The sequence below is a fragment of the Podarcis bocagei genome (genome assembly GCF_964188305.1).
Source record: "Podarcis bocagei genome assembly, chromosome: 1".
Classification (NCBI taxonomy): domain Eukaryota; kingdom Metazoa; phylum Chordata; class Lepidosauria; order Squamata; family Lacertidae; genus Podarcis; species Podarcis bocagei.
This window is the reverse complement of record NC_138125.1, coordinates 59,399,704-59,426,143: the sequence shown is the minus strand read 5'-3', so window position 1 is coordinate 59,426,143 and position 26,440 is coordinate 59,399,704. Positions and strand designations below refer to the sequence as shown.

General features: G+C 40.4%; 1 protein-coding gene and 1 long non-coding RNA gene across 2 annotated transcripts in view; one reads left to right on the top strand and one right to left on the bottom strand.

Moving 5' to 3' along the window:
- LOC308571840 overlaps positions 1–26,440 on the top strand; it is a 91,414-nt gene that overhangs the window by 22,993 nt on the left and 41,981 nt on the right. The window lies entirely within an intron of this gene.
- ELF5 (E74 like ETS transcription factor 5) lies at positions 1,418–21,925 on the bottom strand. Its single transcript, XM_081166545.1, has 7 exons — positions 21,794–21,925; positions 15,844–15,971; positions 10,366–10,599; positions 9,836–9,886; positions 7,258–7,326; positions 2,863–3,058; positions 1,418–2,329 (listed from the first exon to the last, which is right to left on the bottom strand). Exons 2-7 carry the CDS (start codon positions 15,968–15,970, stop codon positions 2,233–2,235), a joined length of 774 nt encoding a protein of 257 aa, XP_081022671.1. The 5' UTR covers position 15,971; positions 21,794–21,925; the 3' UTR covers positions 1,418–2,232.

Genomic DNA, 26,440 nt, shown 5'->3' with positions numbered 1-26,440 from the left:
GATACTAGGTCAACATTCAATTGGAAACCAGCACCTGCAGAAAAATACCTAAATTGCTCAAATCAGTGAACAAACTTGACTTAAAATCTGTTAAGGATCAGGGAGTACACTTTAACCAGCTTTGATCTATTGTTCTTACAAGTCTTCCACATTGGTCTGGATGAAATCCCCACAGTTCCTTTCTCTGGCCATAGCAGGATGGCTCTCATGTCCCAGGCCTGGGTGGGTTTGAGTCCTGATAAAATATCCACTTGCCAAAAGGGATTTATTATCTCTGCTGGCTCCTTGTGAGTAACTCAGTTCCACATAGTGTGCTTAGGATGTGCCCATCATTAAAGGATAAAAGAATTAAAGCGAATTCTAAAACTGACAGGGTAGGAGAGGCCTATGTTAGTTTGCAGAAGCCCTGCTGCTTTAAAGATGAACAAAAACCCACAGTTAAACTGGTCAAGCACCACCTGAGGTAGAATCCTGAACCTAAAAGGCATAATTGCTATTAGGTTATAGTACAAATACACTGCTTTAAAAATAACCACTCTATTCACAATCCGTTATACAGTGGTACCTCTGGATGTGAATGGGATCCGTTCCGGAGCCCCGTTCACATCCAGAAGTGAACACAACCTGCGTCTGCGCGTGCACAGGTCATGATTCGCCACTTCCGTGCATGCGCGAGACGTTATTTTGAGCGTCTGCGCATGTGTGAGCAGCGAAACCCGAAAGTAACACGTTCTGTTACTTCCATGTGACCTGAAAACGCTCAACCTGAAGCATATTTAACCCGAGGCATGACTGTATAAGTTTAGAAGGATTTATGTAGCCTGAATTCTTGTACCTACATAGCCTTAAGTGCATGGCTATGCAATATTTTAAAATGTTTCAAATCTGTTTAATTGTACAAACTGACTGATCATGAAATGTTGTGGAGGGATTTAGGAATACAAATAATGAAACTTCAGTACCCCCAAAAACCAAACCTTCTAGGCTCTTTAGGAAGTGGAGAGGGGGGATATCACAGTTTTAAGTGCCTGATATAGAAATGCCATAAGTTTCTGAGCCTCGCTGAAGGCAGGAGTGGAAAAGACATGCTAGTTAGATAAGAATATGAGTGGCAGAAAAATGTATACACTGATGCACGTATGTCCTCTGAGTTTAATAGGGATTATGATTCAGCATTTGACCAAACTGCGGGAGGCAGTGGAAGACAGGAGTGCCTGGCGTGCTCTGGTCCATGGGGTCACGAAGAGTCGGACACGACTAAACGACTAAACAACAACATGATTCAGCACTATTCTACTAGATTACAGCAGTGTTCCCACAAACTTATTTTTCATTATTCTTTGACCAGAACCACAGTATTTGCTTTCACAAATTCCAAAATGTGTGTGTGTCTGTCTGTGTGTAAAATAGACCCTCATTTTATTTTTTTATTTAATTTCTTTAAAATATTTATATTCTGCCGTCCCCATGCTCAATATACTCCACTCCATAAAAACGAATGTAGGACAATATGCAGTCAGATAGTATTTGACTTACTATAACCAACCAGCCCACTAACAGAGTATAAACAAGTGATAACTATTTGCACTAAAGTGCATACAGTGATGGAAGCACCAGAAATGGGGGAGGGGGGGGTCAATAAAAATTGATAAATATATGGGCTCATTTTGAAATTAGTTTTCAAGCATGCGTTCTTTTGAAATCTATGGGTTTGGCTTTTTAAAAGTGACAGAACTGTGGATTCAGCGAGGGAATCTGATATATAGCTAAGTTCATTGTACTTTCTTATTGACTTGGATAGGTTGGAAATATGGTGTCCCTTCTTCACATTTTCTAGTGTAACTGCATTTGCCGCAGGCTTTCTACTTTCTTGCTCCCTCATTGATCTCACCGCATAAAGTGTGAGTTACAAATTCCCGCACAGTTTAGAAGATGGTCTGGGGAGCCCTGACTGGCAAACTGCTGCTCTTGGCATTGGGAACAATGCTACATATATAGCCCCAGAGTATGGTATACGTCTACGGAGCAGTTTTTGGGTGTTAGTTTGATAAGTGTCAAGCATTTGATGATGCTAGTCCAAAAAATATGGAGAACAGTGAATTCCCCAATACAATCCTCAAAGTCTATTGTTGCTATTTTATCCAGTTATGAATCTAGAGAGGTCCTGCAAAGAGCTTCCCTTGGTGACTTCATGTTGCATATTTGACAGTGAGTCTGAAGCAAAAGGGTATTTCATAGCTTGCTCTCTTGCCATCCATGTGCATTCTTTCCAAACTTGTACACTAACCTTCTGTCCACTCGTTCCAAAATACCAGTTTTATAATAGTATCTGCAACAACAAAATTGAAGTTGGACTTAGAAACAGCTTTAACATACAGTACTATGTTAAATGTTTTACTATGCTAGTCAATAAGACATTATTTTTGAGAGACCACTCTAGTCTTCTGGCAAAGGGGAACTTGCACGCTTACAGCACAGTTAAACTGCTCAGAGTTCAACACTTTCCCAGACACCATGAAGTTCAACTCCCTCCTTTTGAAACACTGGGCATTACATTTGTTTTCCTAAGAAAACAGTTCAGAGTCAAATTCTAGGATTGTTGCCAAGGGAAATGGTAAGGTAATAGTATTAAGCGGCATATTCACTGGGTAGGTTGGCAAATGATCTGTTGACTAATGTCTCATTATCCTCATTTATTCTACTCACAGATTTGGCAACATGATCCTATCTTTAATCAAAAGAGCCATAGCTGTGTCTCATGACCTTTGCATTATGCAGCATAAAAAAATCAAAAAATCTTTGGAACAAGTTAAACTGTGAAATCAGCTGTCTTATATAATACCAATTAAATAAATAGCTTACCTGAGTGCTCTGCTTAGTTTTTCATAGGTCATTCTATCGTTTTTCTTTCTTTGCCCCCACATCTTTGCTAGAGCATCTGATTTAACAACTCGAAAGATGCCTTGGTCTCTGTCTTCCCATTCCAGAATACCACTGTTCTCCTCAGGAGACAGGAGGAGGTCTCTTACAAATTCCCATAAGTGAGAGCTCTGGAGACCTTCAAGAATTAAAAGCAGCACATAGATTTTACTAGTAAAAATTCATTTCAGAAGCAAGGCTGTCAGGGTTTTGAGATAAAAAAAATTCCTTCCAGTAGCACCTTAAAGACCAACTAAGTTAGTTCTTGGTATGAGCTTTCGTGTGCATGCACACTTCTTCAGATACACTGAAACAGAAGTTGCCAGACCCTTCTATATAGTGAGAAGGTGGGGAGGGGTATTACTCAGAAGGGTGGTGGGAATGGGAGATTGGCAGATAGCTGAGATGAGCCTGTTGACGACTCTTAACGACTGTAATAGGTCTTACAGGAAAAGGCAAGGGGTGAGAAGGTGAGAAATGGCTTAGTCATGTATAACGAGATAAGAATCCAATGTCTTTGTTCAGACCAGGTCTCTCCATGGTTTTAAGTTTGGTAATGAGTTGCAATTCAGCAGCTTCTCTTTCCAGTCTATTTCTGAAATTCCTTTGTAGTAAAACAGCTACTTTGAGATCTTGTATAGAATGTCCTGGGAGAGTGAAGTGTTCTCCTACTGGTTTCTCTGTTTTGTGATTCTTGATGTCAGATTTATGTCCCTTTATTCTTTGGCGTAAGGTTTGGCCTGTTTGTCCAATATAGAGAGCTGAAGGACACTGTTGGCATTTGATGGCATACACAATGTTAGACGATGAGCAATTAAATAGTCCCGAGATGGTATGTGTGATGTTGTTGGGGCCAGTAATGGTGTTGTCCGGGTGTATGTGGCAGCAAAGTTGGCATCTGGGTTTATTGCAGGCTCTGGTGCCAGTGTCCGTGTTAAGTCTGGTTGTAGTATTATTGTGGGTTAGGAGTTGTTTAAGATTGGGTGGCTGTCTGTAGGCAATGAAAGGTCTTCCTCCCAGAGCTTGAGAAAGAGAACTGTCATTGTCCAGGAGAGGTTGTAGATCTCTGATGATGCGTTGTACTGTTTTAACTTGGGAGCTGTATGTGATGACTAGAGGTGTTCTGTTATTTTCTTTTTTGGGTCTGTCTTGCAGCAAGTTCTCTCTGGGTATCAGTCTGGCTCTGTTGATCTGTTGTCTAACTTCATCTGCTGGGTATTTTAGTTCTGAAAAGGTTTGCTGTAGTTCTTTTTAGTTCTAAAAAGGTTTTGAGAATTCCATTTGGGTAGGAGGATTATGATGCAGGGAAGGGGAGTGGCACACTACACTGCAAATCTGTAGAGCAAGCTGACATGGGCCATTACAAAAATAACCATGGTTGGCTGGAGATAGTGCTAAACAGCATTTGACTAGACCCCTTTAGGTGTCGCCCTAGGGACTTCTGAAGACTAAATGGTAATAATGCCACTGAGCACATTCAAAATGCTGTTTCCTCACTACTGTGTAGAAGCCACAATCGGTTCTCAATTATCAGCAGTGACAACTGGGACCTGTAACAAATGTGGAGTGCTTCTGTTTAGTGTTCCAGCCCCTAATCATACTTTCAGGATAATACATTCACTTTGTTTCCTCTTGGTTTTTGTAATATTTTCTCCTGCAACCCCCCCCCCTACATATGGACATTCAGAATTCCATGGCCTCTGGGCATTCTCAGTCATCACTGGTCTATTTCTGAATATTTTTACACCCTTAGATGTTGTTGTTTAGTCGTTCGGTCATGTCCAACTCTTTGTGACCTCATGGACCAGACCACGCCAGGCACTCCTGTCTTCCACTGCCTCCCACAGTTTGGTCAAACTCATGCTGGTAGCTTCGAGAACACTGTCCAACCATCTCATCCTCTGTCGTCCCCTTCTCCTTGTGCCCTCAATCTTTCCCAACATCAGGGTCTGTTCCAGGGAGTCTTCTCTTCTCATGAGGTGGCCAAAGTATTGGAGCCTCAACTTCACGATCTGTCCTTCCAGTGAGCACTCAGGGCTGATTTCTTTAAGAATGGATAGGTTTGATCTTCTTGCAGTCCATGAGACTCTCAAGAGTCTCCTCCAGCACCATAATTCAAAAGCATCAATTCTTTGGCGACCAGCCTTCTTTATGGTCCAGCTCTCACTTCCATACATCACTACTGGGAAAACCATAGCTTTAACTATATGGACCTTTGTCAGCAAGGTGATGTCTCTGCTTTTTAAGATGCTGTCTAGGTTTGTCATTGCTTTTCTCCCAAGAAGCAGGGATCTTTTAATTTTGTGACTGCTGTCACCATCTGCAATGTTCATGGAGCCCATGATCCTTCATGGATCACTGCCTTGTTGTGGCAAAGGGGCTTGAATAACTCAGAGGAGCTATGAGCTATGCCGTGCAGGGCCACCCTAGACGGACAGGTCATAGTGGAGAGTTTTGACCAAATATGATCCACCTGGAGCAGGCCACTCCAGTATCCTTGCCAAGAAAACTCCATGGACAAAGACCTCCTTAGATATTTTCCCCTAAATATTTTCGTTTCTCAGTACCCTCATTTTTGCAACACAGCTGTTGGTATTAATATTGATTCATCTCATTTATCTATCACTATACATACCATATTTACTTGAATGGAATGTGCACCATTTTGGCCAAATGACCTCACAAAAATTAGGGCGTGCATTGGATTTGATGGTGCCAGCAAATACTTTTTTGTTTTCAAGGTTTTGAAAATTGAGGTGTGCATTAGATTCGATGGCACATTAGATTTGCATAAATATGATACATACATACAGTATATACAATGTACAATATGATTATTATGGCATTCTCATTGCTTATGGGTTGATACCCAGCTGTGCTTGAGTGTTGACACTTCTATTGAAATTAACTGTTGAACTCCCCATCCCCATGAAGCTGGAGAACAAACAATTTAAGGAAATGAATGAACTATGAGTGTGGCTGAGTCATCATGTCTTGAGTTCAAGGAGGTTTACAGCTGCAGGAAGCCAATGCTGATAATTTCTGCTGAATCTCTTCTGTTTCCCAAATCCGAACTTGAAATGCGGTGACCCCACTTCAGATTTTAATAAGAAGAGTTGTATGCGTACATAATAAACTCAGGTTTTGCTCTGCTATATTTGAGACTAAATTGCAAAATCAGATAAATAAAAAGAGCTGTTTTTTTAAAAAAATCTCATAACGTATATGCATAACTACAGCTCATTCAACAATTTGAAATAAAAGTATCTTTTTTAAAAAAGCAGTAAAGGGATATATGCCTGTGGCAAACCTGTGAGAACTAAGCTCAAGTCTCCCTCAACTATGAAACTTAATGAGCGACTTTGCCCTGGTCAGCACAGCCTTCTTTGCATGCTATTCATTCAAACAGAAAACTGATATAATCACCATTTCCACTTTAGAGCTATTCATATATTTTATGCATCTGACCAAATGCCTCCACTCCTACTGACTAGTAGCAACTGGTGTGGTTGGGTGGAGCTGTGGAGCTGCTTTGCTGATACTGCTGCCTCTGCTGCTTGCCAGGATGGGGCAGGGCCATCCAGGTGCACTGATGGCCCCACCTTTGCTGCTGCCCTGCTTCACCCCATCCAGGTAAACAGCAGCAATGCCAGCGCCAGGAGGGTGGCTCCACAGCTCCACCCTGCCACACATGCCACAGCTGATAGCTTCCAAACCAATTCTTCCACAGTTCCTTTGGATGCTATTCATATCCTGTCTTTATTCATTCTTGTTTGTTCAGCATTCTACCAAACCATCCTCTGACTCTCTTATTTCTTTATTCTCAGGCTTCGTGCCTTCTCAGCTGCTCCACCCCTTCCTCTGCTTCTTTTCTCCTCCCGACTAAATGTAGAGTTGCCTTTTTTTAAAAAAAAAGAGTGTGAGAGAATTCCCTTGTGACAGGAATAAGTATGGAGCTTTCCCCACAACTGGGCTGCAGTGATTTTGTAGCTGTTGTGTCTCGAAACTGCTAGTAAAAAACAGGAAAAGCCTAGTTAGACACGGCTTCTTCTTCATCTTTGGACCTTCAAGGCCTACAACATCTGCTTTTTGAGTTTATTCTCCAGTAGGAATCTGAAAAGGTATTTGTCTCTTGGATACTAGGAGTGCCACCTGGTGGCTGTGTGATGCTGCGAGCATTGCAGTAGGTAACTATTGCTTATATATGAGAACTGGAATAAACATTTAAACAAAAACAAGCACTGTTCATACAGACTACAAGCGTATTTGGAGATGTACTGCAAACAGTGACGTTTTCTATGATGTTTCAAAGGCTATAGATGGCGGAGGTATACCTACTTGTTCTGCTGTGACTTTGAAACTCTTGGCTCTTGATGCCACCTGTCCTCAAACATGCCTTATCAATATCTGGAAAACATTTTTTAAAAAAGCATGGACATAAATAAATATGGATGAATTTCAGGGTCGGGTGACAATGTGACTTAAAGAGGTCAAAGTGTTCACCCAATAACATTCCATGCAATACTAAACCAACATGGGTCTGTGATTTATCTTAAAATAAAAAATCCAACTTTAACATAAAGATAAAGCAAAATGAATTATTAACCAGAAGCTGGACAGTTAGCTAAGCTGGCAGCCAAAAAAGAGAGAGAAGTACATAAGATACCAGTGGCCAGATTTCAATTATCTGAAAACATGGTTATTTGGAAACACATTGTGTCCTGATTGTATCTCTATGTAAATAGTGCTTCTACCTACAGTATAATCTGAAGGCCATAGTTATGGAGTATTGTAGGCAGTGTCAAAGTTCATTATTGGACATTGGTACCTCTGTGCTGATCTTTAGACTGATGTTAGTGCAGATTTTCCTTTTTTTGCAAGTGCTGGTGTTTTGGGGGTTTTTTTGCAAATGCATGGAAAAGCACAGTGTAAACCTATGGGTCTGGTTTCTAAGAGACTTGCACAACCGAGAACCACAAAATATGATCTTATATTTACACAGGTCTTTGGTCATGTCCCATTTATTTATTTAATAGCATTTCCAAAGTCTGTCCAAAGTGGCTTGCAACAAAGAAAAAGAGCAAAGAAAAAGAGGAAACTTCAAGAATCAATAAAAACGGAACAAAATAACTAGAAATGCTTCAGGCAATCAAAAAATTGGTCTAGGCAGAAATCCCCAAAAGCCTGATCAAAAGGGGTATCAAGCATTGCTCAGTTCCAGAAGGAATTGTTCCATAGCCTCGGGACCATGCTGCAAGGGCTCTGCTTCCAGGGTCAGATTTCACAGAGCACAAATATATGCAAACTAATGCAGGGCTTATTTGATGAACAAAGATGGCAGGAAGAGCAAGGACCAAACTAGCCATTGTGATAAATGCTCTTTTTTGTTGTTGCATTTTATGTGGGAAGAAGAAGAAGAAGAAGAAGAAGAAGAAGAAGAAGAAGAAGAAGAAGAAGAAGAAAGCAAACATCAGCCATACAAATAGGGAGATTAGCAGCATTGTAGTAGAGGTTTTTTAAACCCTTTCCTCCCTTGCTGCATTTCTGATAAAAAATACATTGGATCTTCTTTCTTCAACAGTAGGAGCAATTTTCATCAGCACTACAGAAGGGGAAGAAAGGGATAAATTCCCTTTCCCTGCCTATTCTGATCCAAAAATGACCTTGTGCACCTGCCAGTAGCTAGTATTCGTATTTAAAGTGTATGTTAATACAAAGACGTGTTTTAATGTCATATCTAAGTTTGGCCTATGGTCTCTGAGACCACGGATCCCAGACTGTGTAAACTTTCATAGGCATAAACAAACAGCAAAGGCTGCACATGTTCCCTGCTCTGCACTTTTAACAGGAAACAGACTGCAGCAATATTGCACCAACTGATACTTAAGAAAGCCCCATATAAAACACATTACAGTAGCCAACCTTGGAAATTTCAGTCATTATAGGCAAAGTTCCTATCCTATCAGAAGGTTGGAGGTTCAAATACCCATGATGGAGTGAGCTCCCATTGCTCTGTCCCAGCTCCTGCCAACCTAGCAGTTTGAAAGCACACCAGTGCAAGCAAATAAATAGGTATTGCTGTGGCAGGAAGGTAAATGATGTTTCCGTGCGCTCTGGCTTCCATCACGGTATTCCCTGGCCCACTCCTTGGCCACTTCCGCCAGCCCGAAATGGTTGTGCCAGAAGCGGTTTAGTCATGCTGGACACATGACCTGGAAAGCTGTATGTGGACAAATGCTAGCTCCCTCGGCCTGAAAGCGAGATGAGTGCCGCAACCCCAGAGTCACCTTTGACTGGACTTAACCGTCCAGTGGTCCTTTACTTTTTACCTTTTTCCTGCACAACAGATTTAATTTCCAGAGTGTTGTTTTATGTACCACAAAACTTGCTTATCAATCTATGGTATTTTAAACAATGTGTGTGTGGGATTATTGTTTTCATTTGTTATGTATTTTTGTGGGTTTTTTATTGTAAAGCATCTGTGATCCACGGATGAAGAGTGGTATAGAAATTTAATAAATATTAATAATAACTAAGCTCTTCAATTGTTGCCATATTTCACCCTCCAGGACAGTATCACCTCCAACTTTCCTGGATTCAGTTTCAGTCTGTGTGTCCAAATCCATTTGATCACAGCTCATGAGACATAGAGCTGGGTGTCATAAGTACAGTGGTCACACCCAACTTCAAAATTCCCAGTGGTTTCATTCACATAGATTCTAAAGAACATTGGGAAGAGCACTGAGCTTTCAACACCAGATGTTAAATTTCATGGGACCAGTTTTGTCTCTCCAGTGGTTACCCTGCGAGTTCTGGTCCCTGTGGACTGCTGTATATTGAAGCTGCAGTTACGGCTTTTAGCTATGAGCTTTCACTCTTATCTAGAAAAACACACACTTTAAAAAAGTTTACTTACAATCTTTTTCAGACGACTTTGTATCTTCATTGTCATGAAAGAAGGAGACACCTATAGAGAAAACCATAAAAGTTTTTAATAATAAATGTCTGTATTGAGACTTTTGGTACATACACTGTATTAAAAAACCCCAGTCCCTGGCCCAAAACAGACTCTTAAAAATACAATACTGTGCTACTGTTGTAGCATTTCAGACTCCTCCATTACACTTCATCAAAAACCTAGTTTCCCTTGTATATTCCCTTTTTAATTTCCATGTCCTTGTTCCCCTGTCCCAATCTTGTCTACCTGCCTACAGCACAAGATATGATTTTGTAAAAAAGATTTATTCTTGTGTAAAATTCACTTTCCACCTTGTTTTATTCTTGTTTCCCCCACACTGAGTGCATTTACATACATGCCCAGACCAAAGTGTGGTTCAGGGCAACGTATAAATCTCTGTGGATGTCAGTTCAATGCCTTGTGCAAATATTATCAGTCACAGTCAGAATGAAACAATCATACTCCAATTAACTCTTTGGCACACTGACCATGAGCCTTGATGTTTTGTAGGATGAAATACAGGTATTCACCACAAATGCCTGCAGCATTTAGAAACTCCTCTTGGGTCATGCTGCACAGTTGTTGGCCATTGATGTTAAAGTGGGAAAATGAAATACAGTTGGCATCCAGTTTGTATTGATCACAACAAAATTGTAGCCACTCGCATACGTTGTTTCTCGTCCAGTATTCGGGGTAAACAGATGTCCAGGAAGAATCAGAACCTGCCACAGTGCAATGAAGGAAAAAAAGCAGTACATTTAAACTGGATGATTTATTTTAGACATCAAAAGTTTAAATGGAAACACTGTGTTAACAAATATTGGTTAGGGTTAGTTCCAATATCTTTGTGCAAGGATACAATCTGTGGCAATGTCCTATTCAGTGGCGTAGTGTGGGTTGTCAGCACCCGGGGCAAGGCAAGTAATTTGCGCCCCCTAACCCGTGGATTTGCGCCCCCTAACCCTAACCCCCAGATGTTGCTCCCGGTGCGGACGGTCCCCCCTGCACCCCCCACGCTACGCCACTGGTCCTATTATCATAAACAGATAACGGTATATCACACTTGTATAGGGTTGCCTTATAAACTGGGAAATTCTTGTAATGTCCTGGTGGTGGCAGCTAAATTGGCGCCCGGGTAAATGTAAATATTCAGGACTTTGTCTGCTCCCCATTGAAGTGCTCAACAACTTTTTGAACAATCGCCCCCAAAAGCTGAGCAAATGTGTCTGGATTTTTACTTCTTGAAATATGGCAACCCTACACTTGTGCAGCAGGAGAATTTCTGTTCCTAAGCTGGTAACGTTTGGGGGGACTGGCAATAGCTACATGAGCAGTCTTGCACAATGTATTATGGGGCATAGAAATGGGAAGACATTGGGATGGAACAGGGCAAAACTGAGACAAAAATGACAATTTAGGCACAGAGCTTATGCAGAAATTCACAATCCAGCTCCCTTATTCACTCACTGATTATTCTTTATCCAGGCATTTTATAATATCTGAAAAGAGCTCTAGCCAATCAGTATTGGAGACAAACCCTCAGACTAGATTGTCTGATCAAGGCAGGCAACACGTATGCTTGTCAATATTTATTAATCCACTTGGACCTAGCTTTAGCAGGAAATTGATTTTAACAGGAAATCTGTTTTTTATGATAAATGTGTTATGAATCATGATTCCTGTTTCATTGCTATGAAATGGACTTTTCTCTCTATATAAAATACATTTCTCTCTATATTCTCTACAGTGTCTGTTCTCTACAGCTTGAAGAGACCAAGTCAACTGCTTTTCTGATGCTGAAATGTATTAACCTTGAAATGCTTTGGTGATTGTTTCTAAAACTTGATGGACTGACTCGATGGAGATAAATATCAGCTTTGCTAGTAATAAAAATGCTAAGGCATGTTCCTTTCTTTCATGAATGATTCTTGCCAGTTTAGTCTTCTTGATTGCTTTCACTTCTAAAAAGCTCAGATGATTTTTTTGAAGTCAGAAAACACCCTGTAGAGGTGATTATGTATTTAATCAGTCTGCCAAATATGGCAACTTTAAATCTAGTGTCTTCTTATTTATTTTCATATTCTTTTGTACGTTAACACTTTTGAGGGAAGAATCTATATCACCGACTTGGGCAGTTGGGCAAGAATGGATAGCAATAGTTACTTCAAGAGTGTGTGTGGAATCGTGGGCATGCAACACAAAATGTAGAATACCAGGATAACATAATGTAAAATGCTGAATGAGAGCAATGGCAGGAGAAGGCTATTGCTTGAGGTTTTATTTACTATTTCTGCCATTGGGGAATGGGTCTCTATCAAGAGGTCCCTGGTTCATATCCGGGTGCCCCCTCAACTAGCTTTGCAATTCTGGGCTGCATCAATAGGAGTATAGCATCTAGATCAAGGGAAGTAATAGTGCCACTGTATTCTGCTCTGGTCAGATCTCACCTGGAGTACTGTGTCCAGTTCTGGGCACCACAGTTCAAGAAGGACACTGACAAACTGGAACGTGTCCAGAGGAGGGCAACCAAAATGGTCAAAGGTCTGGAAACGATGCCTTATGAGGAATGGCTAAGGGAGCTGGGCATGTTTAGCCTGGAGAAGAGGAGGTTAAGGGGTGATATGATAGCCATGTTCAAATATATAAAAGGATGTCATATAGAGGAGGGAGAAAGGTTGTTTTCTGCTGCTCCAGAGAAGCGGACACGGAGCAATGGATCCAAACAACAAGAAAGAAGATTCCACCTAAACATTAGGAAGAACTTCCTGACAGTAAGAGCTGTTTGACAGTGGAATTTGCTGCCAAGGAGTGTGGTGGAGTCTCCTCCTTTGGAGGTCTTTAAGCAGAGGCTTGACAACCATATGTCAGGAGTGCTCTGATGGTGTTTCCTGCTTGGCAGGGGGTTGGACTCGATGGCCCTTGTGGTCTATTCCAACTCTATGATTCTATGAAGAACCTTGTTGCATTACTGAATTGGATTTTAAAAATTATCTGGTGGGAATTCAAAGCCACTATCAAGTTTTGAATGCAATTGGTGAAATTAATAAATTTATGCACTGTAATTTTATACCTACAGCTAAAATTGTGCTATTAAGTATTTTCAGAAAGGAACTCCAGGACACAGTGCACAAGTCATAGATTGTCTTTTTTTTACTAGCATAAATAATATAAATAACACTCCAGTATAAGAGTCTGGATCCTCCTGCAACAGAACAATGGTATAGACAAATATTGTCCTAACAAAACAAATTCGTATCTGCAATAAGTGACAAGCTCCAGCCTCTTTTATGGGGGACTGGTATTCATCTAATTTCTGGATTTATTCTACTACATTAGTTGTTCTGCGATGCTTTCCCAGTACTACTACATTGTTGCTGTTGGTGTGTGTGTCCCTGAAAAAGTGCTTTTTTAAAAAAGGTGTGAATGTGGCAAAAGACAGCAGCATCCAAAATGGCCACCATGATCTCATGAGAAAAAAATGGGATGTCCTGTTTTTTCCGGGACACTTGGCGGGTATGGGATTGCAGCTGGAAGTTACAAAATATGCACTGACTGGAAATAAAGCAGTATAGCTGCCAAAACGTTTTGCAGGCACAAATAGTATTGAAAGTGGGATTGTGTGTGACTGCCCTGATAGCATCATGAGCTCAAAAATCATGAATGTGCAGTAAAAATGATATCTGGAAGGAACCTAAGACTACATATAGCCAAACAATTAATCAGGTCAATTTTGCATAAGGAACACTTCTACTGCATTTGGTACAGTAGTACCTCATTGTGAGTCCGGCCCGTTTAGCGTCCATTTCGTGGAACATCCGTGGCAAACCTGGAAATACCAGAATATGTTACTTCCGGGTTTGCTGCATGCACAGAAGCGCTAAATTGCGCAAAAACGTTCATGTGCGTGCGCAGAGCCGTGCTTTGTCGAGCGTCCATTTCATCTAGCATCCAGGGCTCCGAAACAGATCCTGGACTCAAAACAAGGTACCACTGTAAATTGCTTTTTCATTAGTCATAGCAGCTTGGCTCTGTACAGCCTTTCCCAAGCAACAGGGAGCTAGGTGAGAGAGTTATGTGAAGGTGTTGGCTGGTCTAGCTGCACATGGGAACAGAACATCAGGCTGCTCCTTCCAGCCAATCAGGATTTCTGAAGAAACAGGAAGTGAACTTACTTCACCCTCTTTTTTCTCTTGCAAAAGCAGTCCAGTTGTCTACAAGGCCCTGCTGAAGCAAACAAGAACAGAAACTTGCACATTCTCATCCTCAGCTCCTGGACTTGTGCATAGTCTTTAATTCTGACCTGGCCAATTTGCAGGGATTGGCTGCTGTCAATCTTAGTTTCTTGACATCATCATTTAATATTTGCAAATGATGCATCACAACCTAATGCTTGTAAAAAGGAGCCTAAAGTTTATGTGGCACTATACATATGCTGTACACAGAGCTCACAATTTAAACAGAAACAAAAAGGAAAAACATGTTTACAGAAAAAGAAACCTTAGTGAAATTAAAATGAGAATGGTAAAAACATTTTTTGAAAGGGAAATCTGTTCAGTAGCTAACATGAAGATTAAGGAATTAAAAATGATCAAAACCATGAGGGGGGAAATGAGATTTAAAAAATAATTTTCTGAGAAGCAGTTATATGTGAAATAGCCAAGAGGCAAGAGCTGCATGTAAGGAGTCATGCAAAAAAGCAGAGGGGACACAAAGATGAGAAGAGTACCAGAGGCAGATTTAGGGGAACGCGACCAGTTTGGTTGCACTGGGTGCAGAGCCTCGGGGACACCACAACTATGCTGTATAATGGAAGGCAAGAAGTGGAGGGGGTTCACCGAATGTTGACGCACAGGGCGCTGCTAAAATTTTAGAAACCAAGGTCTGCCACTGAGAGCATAAGGGAATGGCATTTTAATGAAACAAAAGGATGTGTTAAGAGAACAAGAAGGAAAATAAAGGAGAAACCATGAAGATAGACACAAGCGAGGAAGGACACCAAGAGGCTTAAAAGTCAGAAGATGATGAAGTTAAGCTTGAAACAGTACAAAAGAAGAAACCAATGAAGAGGAGTATGCGAACAGAAAGTTTTCCCCTATGCAAATTGTTGATGTGGGCTTTATAGGGCCACAGCACATGGTAAAGAGTTGAGCCCCACTACTCCCTAGCATAAGGGCCTGATCCAGATCCCCCCCAAATTTCTATAGCCCCCAACAACAACCCTGAATTTTAGGGCACAGATATGAAGCAAATGTATTATCTAGTTTGCCCTTCAATGAGCAGAGCAACTTAGCACAAAAGTAAGAAACGTACAGTTCTTTCCTCTGTGCAAGAATAATAATTGAGCTAGTAGTGTGTTGTGTAAGATTTTACAAGGGAAAGCAAACAAAGAGAAATGAGCTGACAGTAGTTCCGCATCTAGTCAGGCAGAACCTCTAGTTCTGCTCTAAGATGCCTGAAGAGATGGTGGAATCAGCTACTTACTAGGTTCCCAAGGAAAGGTTAGTCAGGCTTCTCTTGTGGATTTCTAAGGCATAGATTTGTATTTCTTTGCATAGGGTTGAACAAGATAATCATCATCTCCCTTTCAGCTCTTCAGTTGTATGATTTACATGGTAAGCTGCCCTTTCAGCTACCAGTCTGTCAAGCAAATAAACCTATTTTCAAGGTCTGAACCTGAAATGTCTTACATATACGATTAAAAAAGGTAAAGAATGAAAGCAACAAATATTTATTTGCAATAAAAAATGGATACAGTTGTCAGTGAGCCAGGTCTCTGCACAATAAATGAACAAGGGCAGTGTATCTGAAAAGACGGTCAGACACAGAATATTACATCACTGGAAGACATATTTATTTGGGTAGAGGATATTTTGTTGTGGTTGCAGTGCAATTCAAATTATTAAGTAAAAGTAGTAGCTGGCAGTTACTGTGTTGAGTGCTTGTTAACGAAGCACCAATGTACCCACCTGTTAGGTGATCAAATGGAGGGTAGTTTTCTTCAGGTGCTCCAAACAGTTCTGACCAAGACATCAGGGATTCACATAGCATTGTGTTTGGCAAGAAGGTATTGTGGCTTACTGAGTCCAGCATCATCCTGAAATGATGACATTATTATTCTCATTGGTTAATTCCTACACATGCAACCACCACAACAATAGTTCCCCAGTGCATAGTCCTAACCCTATCCTCTACCAAGTAAGCTTGACCACTCATGCCTTGAACTGATATATATTCTTAGTAGACTTGCAATAACATGTCACATTAAACTATAAACAATGTTTTAATGCCAACCTGGCACCCACAGGTGCCGCAGCACCATTGAAGGCCTTCGTTGGCAGCCCCAGACATGAGGTACAGATTCTGAGCTTTCATTTTTAAAGAAAGGTCAGTCTCTTTCCCCCTTAGAAAGAAAGTTGTGAAGCAAAATGTGCTGGCGCCCCTCTAGCAATTTCTGTGAAATGAGCCAGCCTGGCTGCTTTTGTCTGTTTGTTTTTAGCCAACGAATGAAGTCAGAGCTGTGTTTGGACACCAGCCAGTGAAAATTCATGGAATCCTGAGAAGCTTCCCTTCCTCTTTAGTGCTCTGGGGTCATCCCATAAATCTGAATGGTGGAAGATTCAGGGCAGACAAAAGAAAATACTTCTTCACACACTGCATAATGGAATTTGTAATAAGATGTAGTAACCAACTTGGATGGCTTTTAAAAGGAAATTAGATACATTCTGAGACTCCAATACTTTGGCCACCTCATGAGAAGAGAAGACTCCCTGGAAAAGACCTTGATGTTGGGAAAGATGTGGGCACAAGGAGAAGGGGACGACAGAGGACGAGATGGTTGGATAGTGTTCTCGAAGCTACCAGCATGAGTTTGACCAAGCTGCGGGAGGCAGTGGAAGACAGGAGTGCCTGGCGTGCTCTGGTCCATGGGGTCACGAAGAGTTGGACACGACTAAATGACTAAACAACAACAACAAATGGAGGATAAGGCTACCAATGACTGCTAATCATGATAGTGATAGTTTATCTCCAATATCAGCAGCAGTGTGCATCTATGTACTAGTTGCTATGGAACAAAAGTTCCATTGTTGGTAGGCTTTCCATAGCAATTTGGTTGGCCAGTGCTTGGAAACAGAAAAGATGGGCGTTTGGTCTGATCCAGCAATATGCTGCATTTTGTTTGCATGGAAGTATATATACACTTCTCTGAGCTTTAAAAATAAGGAAGAATTTCTTGTAGTCAAAAGCAAGTATAATATATGAAAACTAGCCTTTGACTACAGCTGCCTTGAAACCAGAGCATTTTGTTCCATTTCATTCATTCCCTAGGCAAGCTAAAGAATTTATTTATCTATAAAAATATTTATATACTGCTTTATCACAAAAATGTATTGCAGCAGTTTACAACAAGCAATTTAAAAACATAAAACCAAACAATACCATCATAAAAAAGCATAGTGAAGGGAAGGGAAGTTTTTAATGTCTGATGCTGTATTGTTTTTGATATTTGGTTGAAAGCTGCCCAGAGTGGCTGGGGAAACCCAGCCAGGTGGGTGGGGCATAAATAATATGATATTATTATTATTATTATTATTATTATTATTATTATTATTATTATTATTATTATTATTAAAAGCTAAGAACAAGTCAAAAACAAAAATTAATTAAGACCAAACACCTGTAGACTATTCTGGAGGATGTAATCTTAATTTCCTGCATAGGCCCTGCAGAATAGAAAAATTTTCAGCAGGTGTTTGAAAGTTGGCACAAAAGGGGCCCACTGAATCTCTATTAGCAGGGTGTTCCAAACGGGGTCCTGAAATGGACCTCATCAACTCAGTGAATAACCAAAGATGCTCCTGGATTAGAAACTTTGACATTCCACCCAATCAGGTTGATATTGCGACTCTACATAGTCAAGTGTTTATGTTGTGAACTGCCCTGGGATCGTTGGATGATGGGTGGCATACAAATTTAATAAATAAAAATAAAGACAACTGAGAATGAGAGCAAGTTAATAAATAAGCAAACTTTTTGTTAAAACAAAGTATCTTTAATCACAGCTTTGGCCCGACCTCTTCATAACCACTACATTTAGGATTATGTGGCACATCTTCATATTCAGAAAATTTCAGCTCTTTGGTAGGTTTTATCCCTGACATCTCTCTTAGATTGTCAAGCATAGTGAATGGCAGGGTAAAACAGATAAAAGAGGGTAGTACAAAATGTAAGGATATGTATTTTGTTATAAAATCCCTTGCAAAGAACTGGATATTGAATTGTTTGGTTCAATTGATTTTCACTTACACAATAAGAGGGATGTGAAATAGGCTGAAGGAAGGAAGTGACTTTTTTGCATAGAGGCAGGACTAATATGCAGGACACCCTTGCTAGATTCTCCTGTATCTTAATTAGCTACATAGAGAAGACAAAAGCACTCAAGGTGCACAGGGCTTGCTATTTGTCAAGGGATATACTGAAGTTAATCAAGTATGATTCAAGCTACGGGAAGAAATGAACAACTATTTGAGTTATAGCCCTGTCTCACCGCAACCTGTGGAGATCAGTTAACACCTTTCGCTGAGAAAGAAAAGCTGTTCACTGAGATTTTGAAGGAAACTTTATTATGGCTTTTGACACAAATCCAGCCCATTGACTGTTCCATCTCAGATTACAATCATTTCTGAGGAAAGAGAAAATTGTACTGGAAGAATTCTGAGTCATCCTATAATGTGGCTAATCAAATAAGAGTTGATGTTTGACAAAAGCAATACATCAAAGAGGGATTGCATATTTAAATTTTCTCTGAATGCTAACTTCCTTCCCTGCAATTGAAGTTGTATACAAGTGGATTTTCATGTGAAAATGAGGTGGCAAATTCACTTTTAACTTTGTCAGCCCAAGTTAAATGTTTGACTTAGCCCTTATTCTCAGATTTAATGAATGCAATTGCTCTTTCTGCTGTTCTAATGAATCTGAATGGTTTCAGGATTCCTGTTGCCATAGATATATGCATTTGACATTGGTTTATTATTCACTAGTACACCCTTCATTCAAAGAAATCTGCCAGAAATGACTAGCTGAACCTCACTGGTGGATTCAAATTTTGCCCTTTTATTATTATTAGCATTTCCAAGCAAAACCAGGTGTGAGGCTGCTAGTACTTTATAAGGTGGAAATAGCAGTTCATAATTCGTTCGGCAACTGAAGCTAAGCTCTATCTACCTTTATGAAAGTTAATAATATTGTATGTTAGAACTATAACTGAAAGGCAAAGTGACCTTAAGCATTTGACTTTAAACCTTTCTATTACTGCTGTTAAACCCTTTTATTGCTATTTCATTGTGCCCCTTCTGGGGTAGTTTGTCCCCTTTTGGTCCCTACCCTGCACTCAGCTCTCACCTGGAGCACCTAGAAGCTGTTAGCATTTGACAGCGGCCACACATTGGCCGGCTAAACCAGGTGAGGGTAGCCAATGGGTCTCAAACGCTCCATGAGATACACAATTACTGTATACATTTGTTTTAGTAAGTGCTGAGGACTTTGGTAGTAATAGTAATATCTATTGTTACAAATAAACAGTTATATAAAAAATAGCCTTCAATAGAGCAAATTTGACCCAAACCAAATTAAATAGTCCTCTCTCCTCAAATTCTTGGTCTATGTCTATGACAATATACTTCAAGCCTAGAAGAATAGGCAGCAAAGATAACTGAAGCAGCATGACATTTTAACAAGACTGAATGGAAATTCCTAGCCTTAAATTGCATTCCCCCACCTGTCTTCCCCCACTTCAGAAAAAAAAGATATACACCAAAGCCGGCTGCCAAACAGGGTGACGATTGCCACTGTGAGCCACAACCAATTTAGCCTGGAATCTTGACTTGACTATCATAAGCTTAAGAAAAATGGTTTCTTGGCCCCCTCCTCTATTTCCAGCTCCTTATTTGTATTTCTAACAAAATAATTATTGGAAAAAGTCTGTGACAACAATATAGTTTTTGGGGTAAAAGGGATACAATACAACAAGGTGATTGTTATAATTGCAGAATCAGGAATCGTATGGTTTGCTGGCAATTACTTTTTAGATCAGATATGCAATATGAATCTAAAAGCACCACTTCAAAAACAGTTCCATGGACCTCAACAAACAATTAGACAGTTTGAAGTATGCATGTACAGGACTAAAAAGGAAGGAAGAATTAATTTTATATATTTTACAATTTTGCCAACAATGTACTTCAACATTATATCTGTTAATTGAAGGAATACTCAGAAATAAAATCAAAATGAGGCTTCTGAAACCATTTTAGTTTCTAAAAAGTAGAATTTTGCAAGACTAATGAAGTCTCCTTTATCACATGATCACTAATATTCCATATATTCTATATATTCCAGATATTCTATTATGAAAAAACTGGCCAATATCCATCCAAAGTTTTTAGCACTGTTATGCCTCATTGGTTTCAAAAAGAGAATTAAGCATGCACTTTAAATCTTTTCCATTGAATCCAGAGGGATTTAAAAATGGGGCATCTTTGGGAGAAGAAAAGGCTAAGGAGTAAACACTACATAAATCCGGAGTGGAGTTTCTAAGATGATTGGATGGCGTATTGTATGCCTCCTTCCGAAAACTCTTGCAGTCAAGTTGGTGCCAAATGTATTGCTCTGCTTTGGATCATATCAGTGAGGCTGAGATGGGATCATTGTCTGAGCATCCCAAACTCACTGCCCAGGACTGCGGATGGGAGAGGTCATTTTGGTGTTGCTAACACAGCAAAAACATTGTGTGAAGCAGCAGTTACGGGTTACCAGTCTGTGCAGCCACAGAAGGCACTGTGATTCTCCCATGGTTTGACTTCACCCCCAGAGACATAATACTCCATTGTCTCTTGAGGCAGACGGATGCCAACAAAAATGTGAAAAAGATTGGCTGGATCATTACCAAAATAATATACCATTATACTAGTGAATAAAATTTCTTCTGGAATCATCTTTTACTTCAGACACCTCAGCATCTGGTGGATTATCAGGACTCTGGTTCTTTCTTTGCTTCCACTGGCAAATGGTCAAAGTGTATTGTGGTTGGAAACACATATTCAAAGTTATATTACTGTTATTGTTCAGACCCACATACATCTCCTAGAAAATTCAAGCATTGCCGTTTTTAGATTAAGCTTTGCGTGTTTCTCTTGAATCTACGTATTTTAAGGATGGCTTTCTTACCGGCAACCACCACCAGAGGTCTCAGCAGTACAAAAGATAACATTTATTTAGAGAAGATCTCAGCAATGCCTTCCACACCCACTAAATTGATAAATTGGTTTATGGTGTCGATCCTAGATAAAAACACACATTTGCATGTATTTGTTTGTAATCTGATTTGCAGGATTAATTATTTTTATACACCAGGCCTTGGCACCATTCATTAGAACGATGAAGATTTCAACATTACCCAGTGCTGTGTTCCCTCATGTAAAACAAAATTCATTCTTGGAGACCAGTGGCAAGAGCGGAAAGTTCTTTAATGAATATTTATAGCCTTGCCCTTGCCATCTTTTCTTAAAAGGAAGTCTTGCTGTTTTCAATGGAACCTGTTCCCAGTCACAAGAAAGTATGCATAGAATTGCAGTCTTAATGTTCTTTGAATGATCTTCAACACAAAAATTAGACCGGGTGCCATGATAGAAGTGCTCCTGTGTTGTGTTTGCTGTATGACAAGAGCACAAAGTGCATCAGATAGCAGTTCGGTTAAGAGCTTGAACAGATTAATGTTGCCAGCCTGGAAAGGGTGGCAGTTAGGGCAGAAAACACCGGTGACAGGTGATTTGCACTGCTCAGTTGATTTGCACTGCTAACACCACACTGCGCAGGAACCTCCTTTAAGACCCTTCAGCTAAATAAATAAACAGAGCTTACGTGCTGCTGGGAGTGCTTATTCTCTTCTCAAGGAATTGTTAGATCCAAAAGCAGGTCTCCAAAGCCAAGAGGCTTTCCGGCTCTGCGAGTTGTACACTGGAAGGAAGGCCACCTGTGGTTCTGTGATATATGGAACACTCTCCAGACAGGTCTGTTTGGTTTTTCAGGTTCTTATATACACACCCCCTTTGATGACAGTGATAATAAACAGTGTGACACAGCTGAAAGGAGAATGAGAGTAAAAAAAAATGGTCGTTTAAGTTCAGTCCAGTTTCATTCTTTACCTTAAAGTTTTCCCTTCTCTTTATAAAACAGGCAGGTTTTAGGGGTTATGAGAGGTAGACAAGGCCCCTGATGTTTTGAATTGTGTCTGATCTTTATAAAGCTAACGGAGTTGAAGCATTTTACTTTTTTTTTAAAGTAGTTTTTCCATTTAATTCTCAGACCTAGAAGTAGTTCACACTTCAAGAGGCTGGCTTTATATTATTAACATAGAAGAACAGGGGGAAACGCTTCCCAAATTGTGGGCTGGGTTGTTTGTGAGAATTTCCCCAGAGGTGAGGAGTCAAAACAATGTAAAATACGTGATTTTCTAGGTGACTTTCTGGGTGACTAGGTGTTAGGAATAAGAGGTGTTATTTGAAAAAGAAAGCAAAGTTTCTTTGAAGTTTTAATGTAGTAACTAGTCTGTTAAAAACCAGACTACAGTGACAGTGAAGGAACAGAAAAAAATGAGTTGCAAAGTAAAACTTTATTAGTTAGGCCAACAAAACTTTAAGACATTGAAAAGATGTAGAGTATTCCCCACAGCTGTCCCCCACCCCCTTTTTGCTGTAAAATATTCATTATTAAAAGGTCTCAAATATAACAGTTACTGAATTTAAAATGACAAATATCTATACTGTCAAAGTCATTTTTTCCCCCTCTGTACCAGGGGTCAGCAACCTTTTTCAGCCATGGGCCAGTCCACCGTCCCTCAGACCATGTGGTGGGCTGGACTATATTTTTTGGCAGGAGGGGGGAATGAATGAATTGCTATGTCCCACTACTCATGTAAAAACACGCTGACTCCTGGACTGTCCGCGGGCTGGATTTAGAAGGCGATAGGGCCAGATCCGGTCCCCGGGCCTTAGTTTGCCTACCCCTGCTCTATACCCTATTATTATTCTTGAAAATAAATAAAAATATACCAAAAAAGGTCTCAATTGATTTTCATAATTGAAATGTTTTGTAGTTGACTGACAGAGTAAATTCTGTAGACTGTAAATGGTGAAAAAATGCAGGTGAAAATGCAGGTGAAAAAAGGAGCTAACTCAGGGCTAGTTATGCCCCAGAACCAGGACTCCCACAGGTAAGCTCCTTCAGCAGCTCCAAGGAGGAGATGGATCCAGTCCGTCATCTGTCCTGTGACGCTTTTGTGGGCAATGGAGCCTCTCTCCTTCCCTGAGCTCAGAGGAGACCACCAGACTCTGATGAGCTCAAGAGAGCTCTGAGGAGAGATTGCCACACTTGGAAACCCCGATACCTTGAAGGAACCAATGATTGCAAAAGGTGACACTGCTGTGTAAGTGGCCTGGGGTGAGGCTACTGTCAATGACGACCTAGCTTTGCTGTAAAATGTAGCCATTTGCTTCAGGCTTAAGGTGTTGCCTGAAGCGAGTTGCTTCATCCTGCAGCGTATATGTTTTGCTTAATTTGTTTTGAGGTTGGATATATAAAAAAACTTTTCTAAATAGATGAGCAGTTCCACATGATGCCATTGTATAATGCAGTTTACCTTTAGCACAAAGCCCTGCTTCTAATTCAAGCACTTCTGCAAGCTTTCATTTGCCAGAACTTGCTTCTGTTTTGGAGGAAATGAGAAAGAAGAAAGGAAGAAACCAGAAACAGTTCCTAACATAGACATTTTCTTGGAACTGGAAATCCCAAGTACCAGATGGTGCCTCCTTTGCAAACTTGTGATTTACACACATTCTGCAAAATATTTGAAAACCTGTCCAAAATTGAATGTAAATCATGTGCAATAGAATCTTCCTATCCCTAATCAGCCTGGATGACTTTTTCATCAATTTAATAGAGCCATATAGCCCTTAGGAAGATATTATTCTACTGCTAGTAGGAGACAATTTATTATGCCAGTGTATCTAAATATCTATGTGAGAGCTGATTTCCCAGATAACCCACTATATAAATACAGCATGGATGCTAACTTTAAGAAAGGTATAATTCAGTCAGAGAAGCAGGACTGATTACAACTCCAGGACCATTAATTAAATCACTTCTCTTCTTTTTTATGGGGGGGGGGAGATGCAATTTTCAGCAATCCCCCTCCCTGCAGAGCCCTGCAGAACCCTCTAAATATGCTCCAGCGATTTGAGTGAGCTTCTGGAGCAGATTTAGAGAGAGCACAGGAAACTGCAGGGGAGAGGAAGATTGCTGGAGATTTCCTCTCTGAAGGGTTCCCTTCCATTTGTGGACAGTCACTGATGGGTATCCCCCAGACAGTAGTTTGGTTCTTATAATAGGTGTACAGTGGTACCTCGGGTTAAGAACTTAATTCGTTCTGGAGGTCTGTTCTTAACCTGAAACTGTTCTTAACCTGAAGCACCACTTTAACTAATGGGGCCTCTTGCTGCCGCTGCGCCGCCACTGCATGATTTCTGTTCTCATCCTGAAGCAAAGTTCTTAACCCAAGGTAATATTTCTGGGTTAGCGGAGTCTGTAACCTGAAGCTTCTGTAGCTTGAAGCGTATGTAACCCAAGGTACCACTGTAATAGGAAATCAAAGGAAAAATGTCATTTCTTCCTAACAAAGTGGGGTAGGTTGTGCTTATAAAATTCTAAGTTGCCATGTTTGTCTTGATAATTAAGGGGGGGAAGGCTAAAATATGTAAATATATTTAAATGACTAAACATTAGGAAGGACTTTCAAAAGTGGAAAGGACTACCCTGGAGGGTGATGGACCTGTTGTCCTTGGAGCTTTTTAAACAGAGGTTGGATGGCCATCTGTCAGGGATTCTTCAGCTGTGATTCCTGCCTTGCAAGGGGTTGGACTAGATGACCCTGAGGGTACCTTCCAACTCTACAGCTATGTTTCTATGATTCATAGAATCATTTGTAGATAGATTCTATGGAATTAATTAATGGATAACATAAAAAACTAGGGGAATCAATCAATTGAAACACTTTAATTGATTGACAGTGTAAAAACAAAGAAACAGGGGAGTGGTATATATGCACACTTTCTGTAATGCCCCAGGGAAACATTGCTATTGTCTTTGTTGGGGCCTGTTCTTGAGTTCCTTTTCATTTTTCCTTGATCCTATTTGCAAGGCAGTCAAGGGAGTCTGTCCTCTCTAACTGCCACATTCACCTCCCTAATTTCCCCTTTTAACCCTGCCCCTATCGCTGATCTTGCCTGTGTTTGAACATACCACACAAATCTGAAAAAAGATTCCCAAGAATTCATGAGTTGGATGTCTGGCATGCCACAGTTGGGACTGAAATGGAGGGGGTTTCAAATTGCACTTGCTTTACTCCCTAATTCTAAACCTAGCGATGGATCTTTCCATTCTGTGCTCCCCTCTGAGCAAAATTCAGAATGCAACAACAAGTTAGAATCTCTGTTTCTCAGTGGAAAGAAGTGTCATCAAGTCAGAGGCAGCCGTTTGGTAAACTGGTAGAAGTTCACATTATGGCCATGTTTATTCTGCTCCGAAGTATTCATGTGAAAAAAGGGGGAAATTGTTTTAATGTGCATTATATTTTGAAGGTACTGTTTTAAAGATACCACATTTCACACTTGAAACCAACAGATTGTATCCAAAGCAGTGTTAAGTACCGTACCCTCAGTGCAAAGATTTCCATTTGAACAATGAGACTTTCCCCACCTTCCTTTTTCATTGCACCCCCTAATTCTATTCTAGGGGTTCCCCCAACCTTCTGGAGCAGGGTTGGGGTGGGTGAGGAGTATGTGTGGTGGAAGGAGAGGGAGGAAAGTCTTGTTGCATAAGCAGAAATCCTTGTGCTGGTGGGAAGTGTTTGAGGTTTTTTTTGCACATGATTCTCTTTTATGTTATACTGCATAATATTCCATGTGGCCATAAGCAATGTATGCTACAGGTTGAAATGCTAACTTTTCATTAATGAATCACGTTGCTGATGTCCCAAGGTATGGTATAAAGGTGTGTGAGGCTACCATGGGTGCTGAATCTAAGCAGACCTGAGTCAAGCCAGTGCTTGGATGCCATGTGTACACTTGCCTTGGGTTTCATAACAGAAGAAAGGATAGATGTAAGAAAATAAAGAATAAAATAAAATAAATGTGCAATGGCCTCCAAATTGTATGCATTATAAATTGTGCAAATATTGCACAGATATTGTAAATTGTATGAATGAAGCTGAATACTGGAAGACTAGGGAAAGACAAAAGAAAGTACTCATTCACACAGTAAAACTGTGGAATTTGCTCCTACAACTTGGTGGCTTTGAAAGATTCATGGTGGATGAGGCCATTCATGGCTTCCAATCACAATGACTATGTTCTGTCTCCGCTGTCAGAGCCAGTAAGCCTCTGAATACCTGAATACCAGGAGAGATCATCAGTTGGCTTGGGCTGGGTGTCCATCAATATGCGGATGATACCC

Excerpts from the sequence above, each read along its gene's own strand:
- ELF5 (XM_081166545.1), bottom strand. The coding sequence starts at position 15,970 with ATGATGCTGGACTCAGTAAGCCACAATACCTTCTTGCCAAACACAATG. Across the intron at positions 10,600-15,843 it reads TCCATTTGATCACCTAACAG|GTTCTGATTCTTCCTGGACA; the intron begins GTGGGTACATTG and ends GCACTGTGGCAG. Across the intron at positions 7,327-9,835 it reads AAAGTCGTCTGAAAAAGATT|ATATTGATAAGGCATGTTTG; the intron begins GTAAGTAAACTT and ends AATGTTTTCCAG.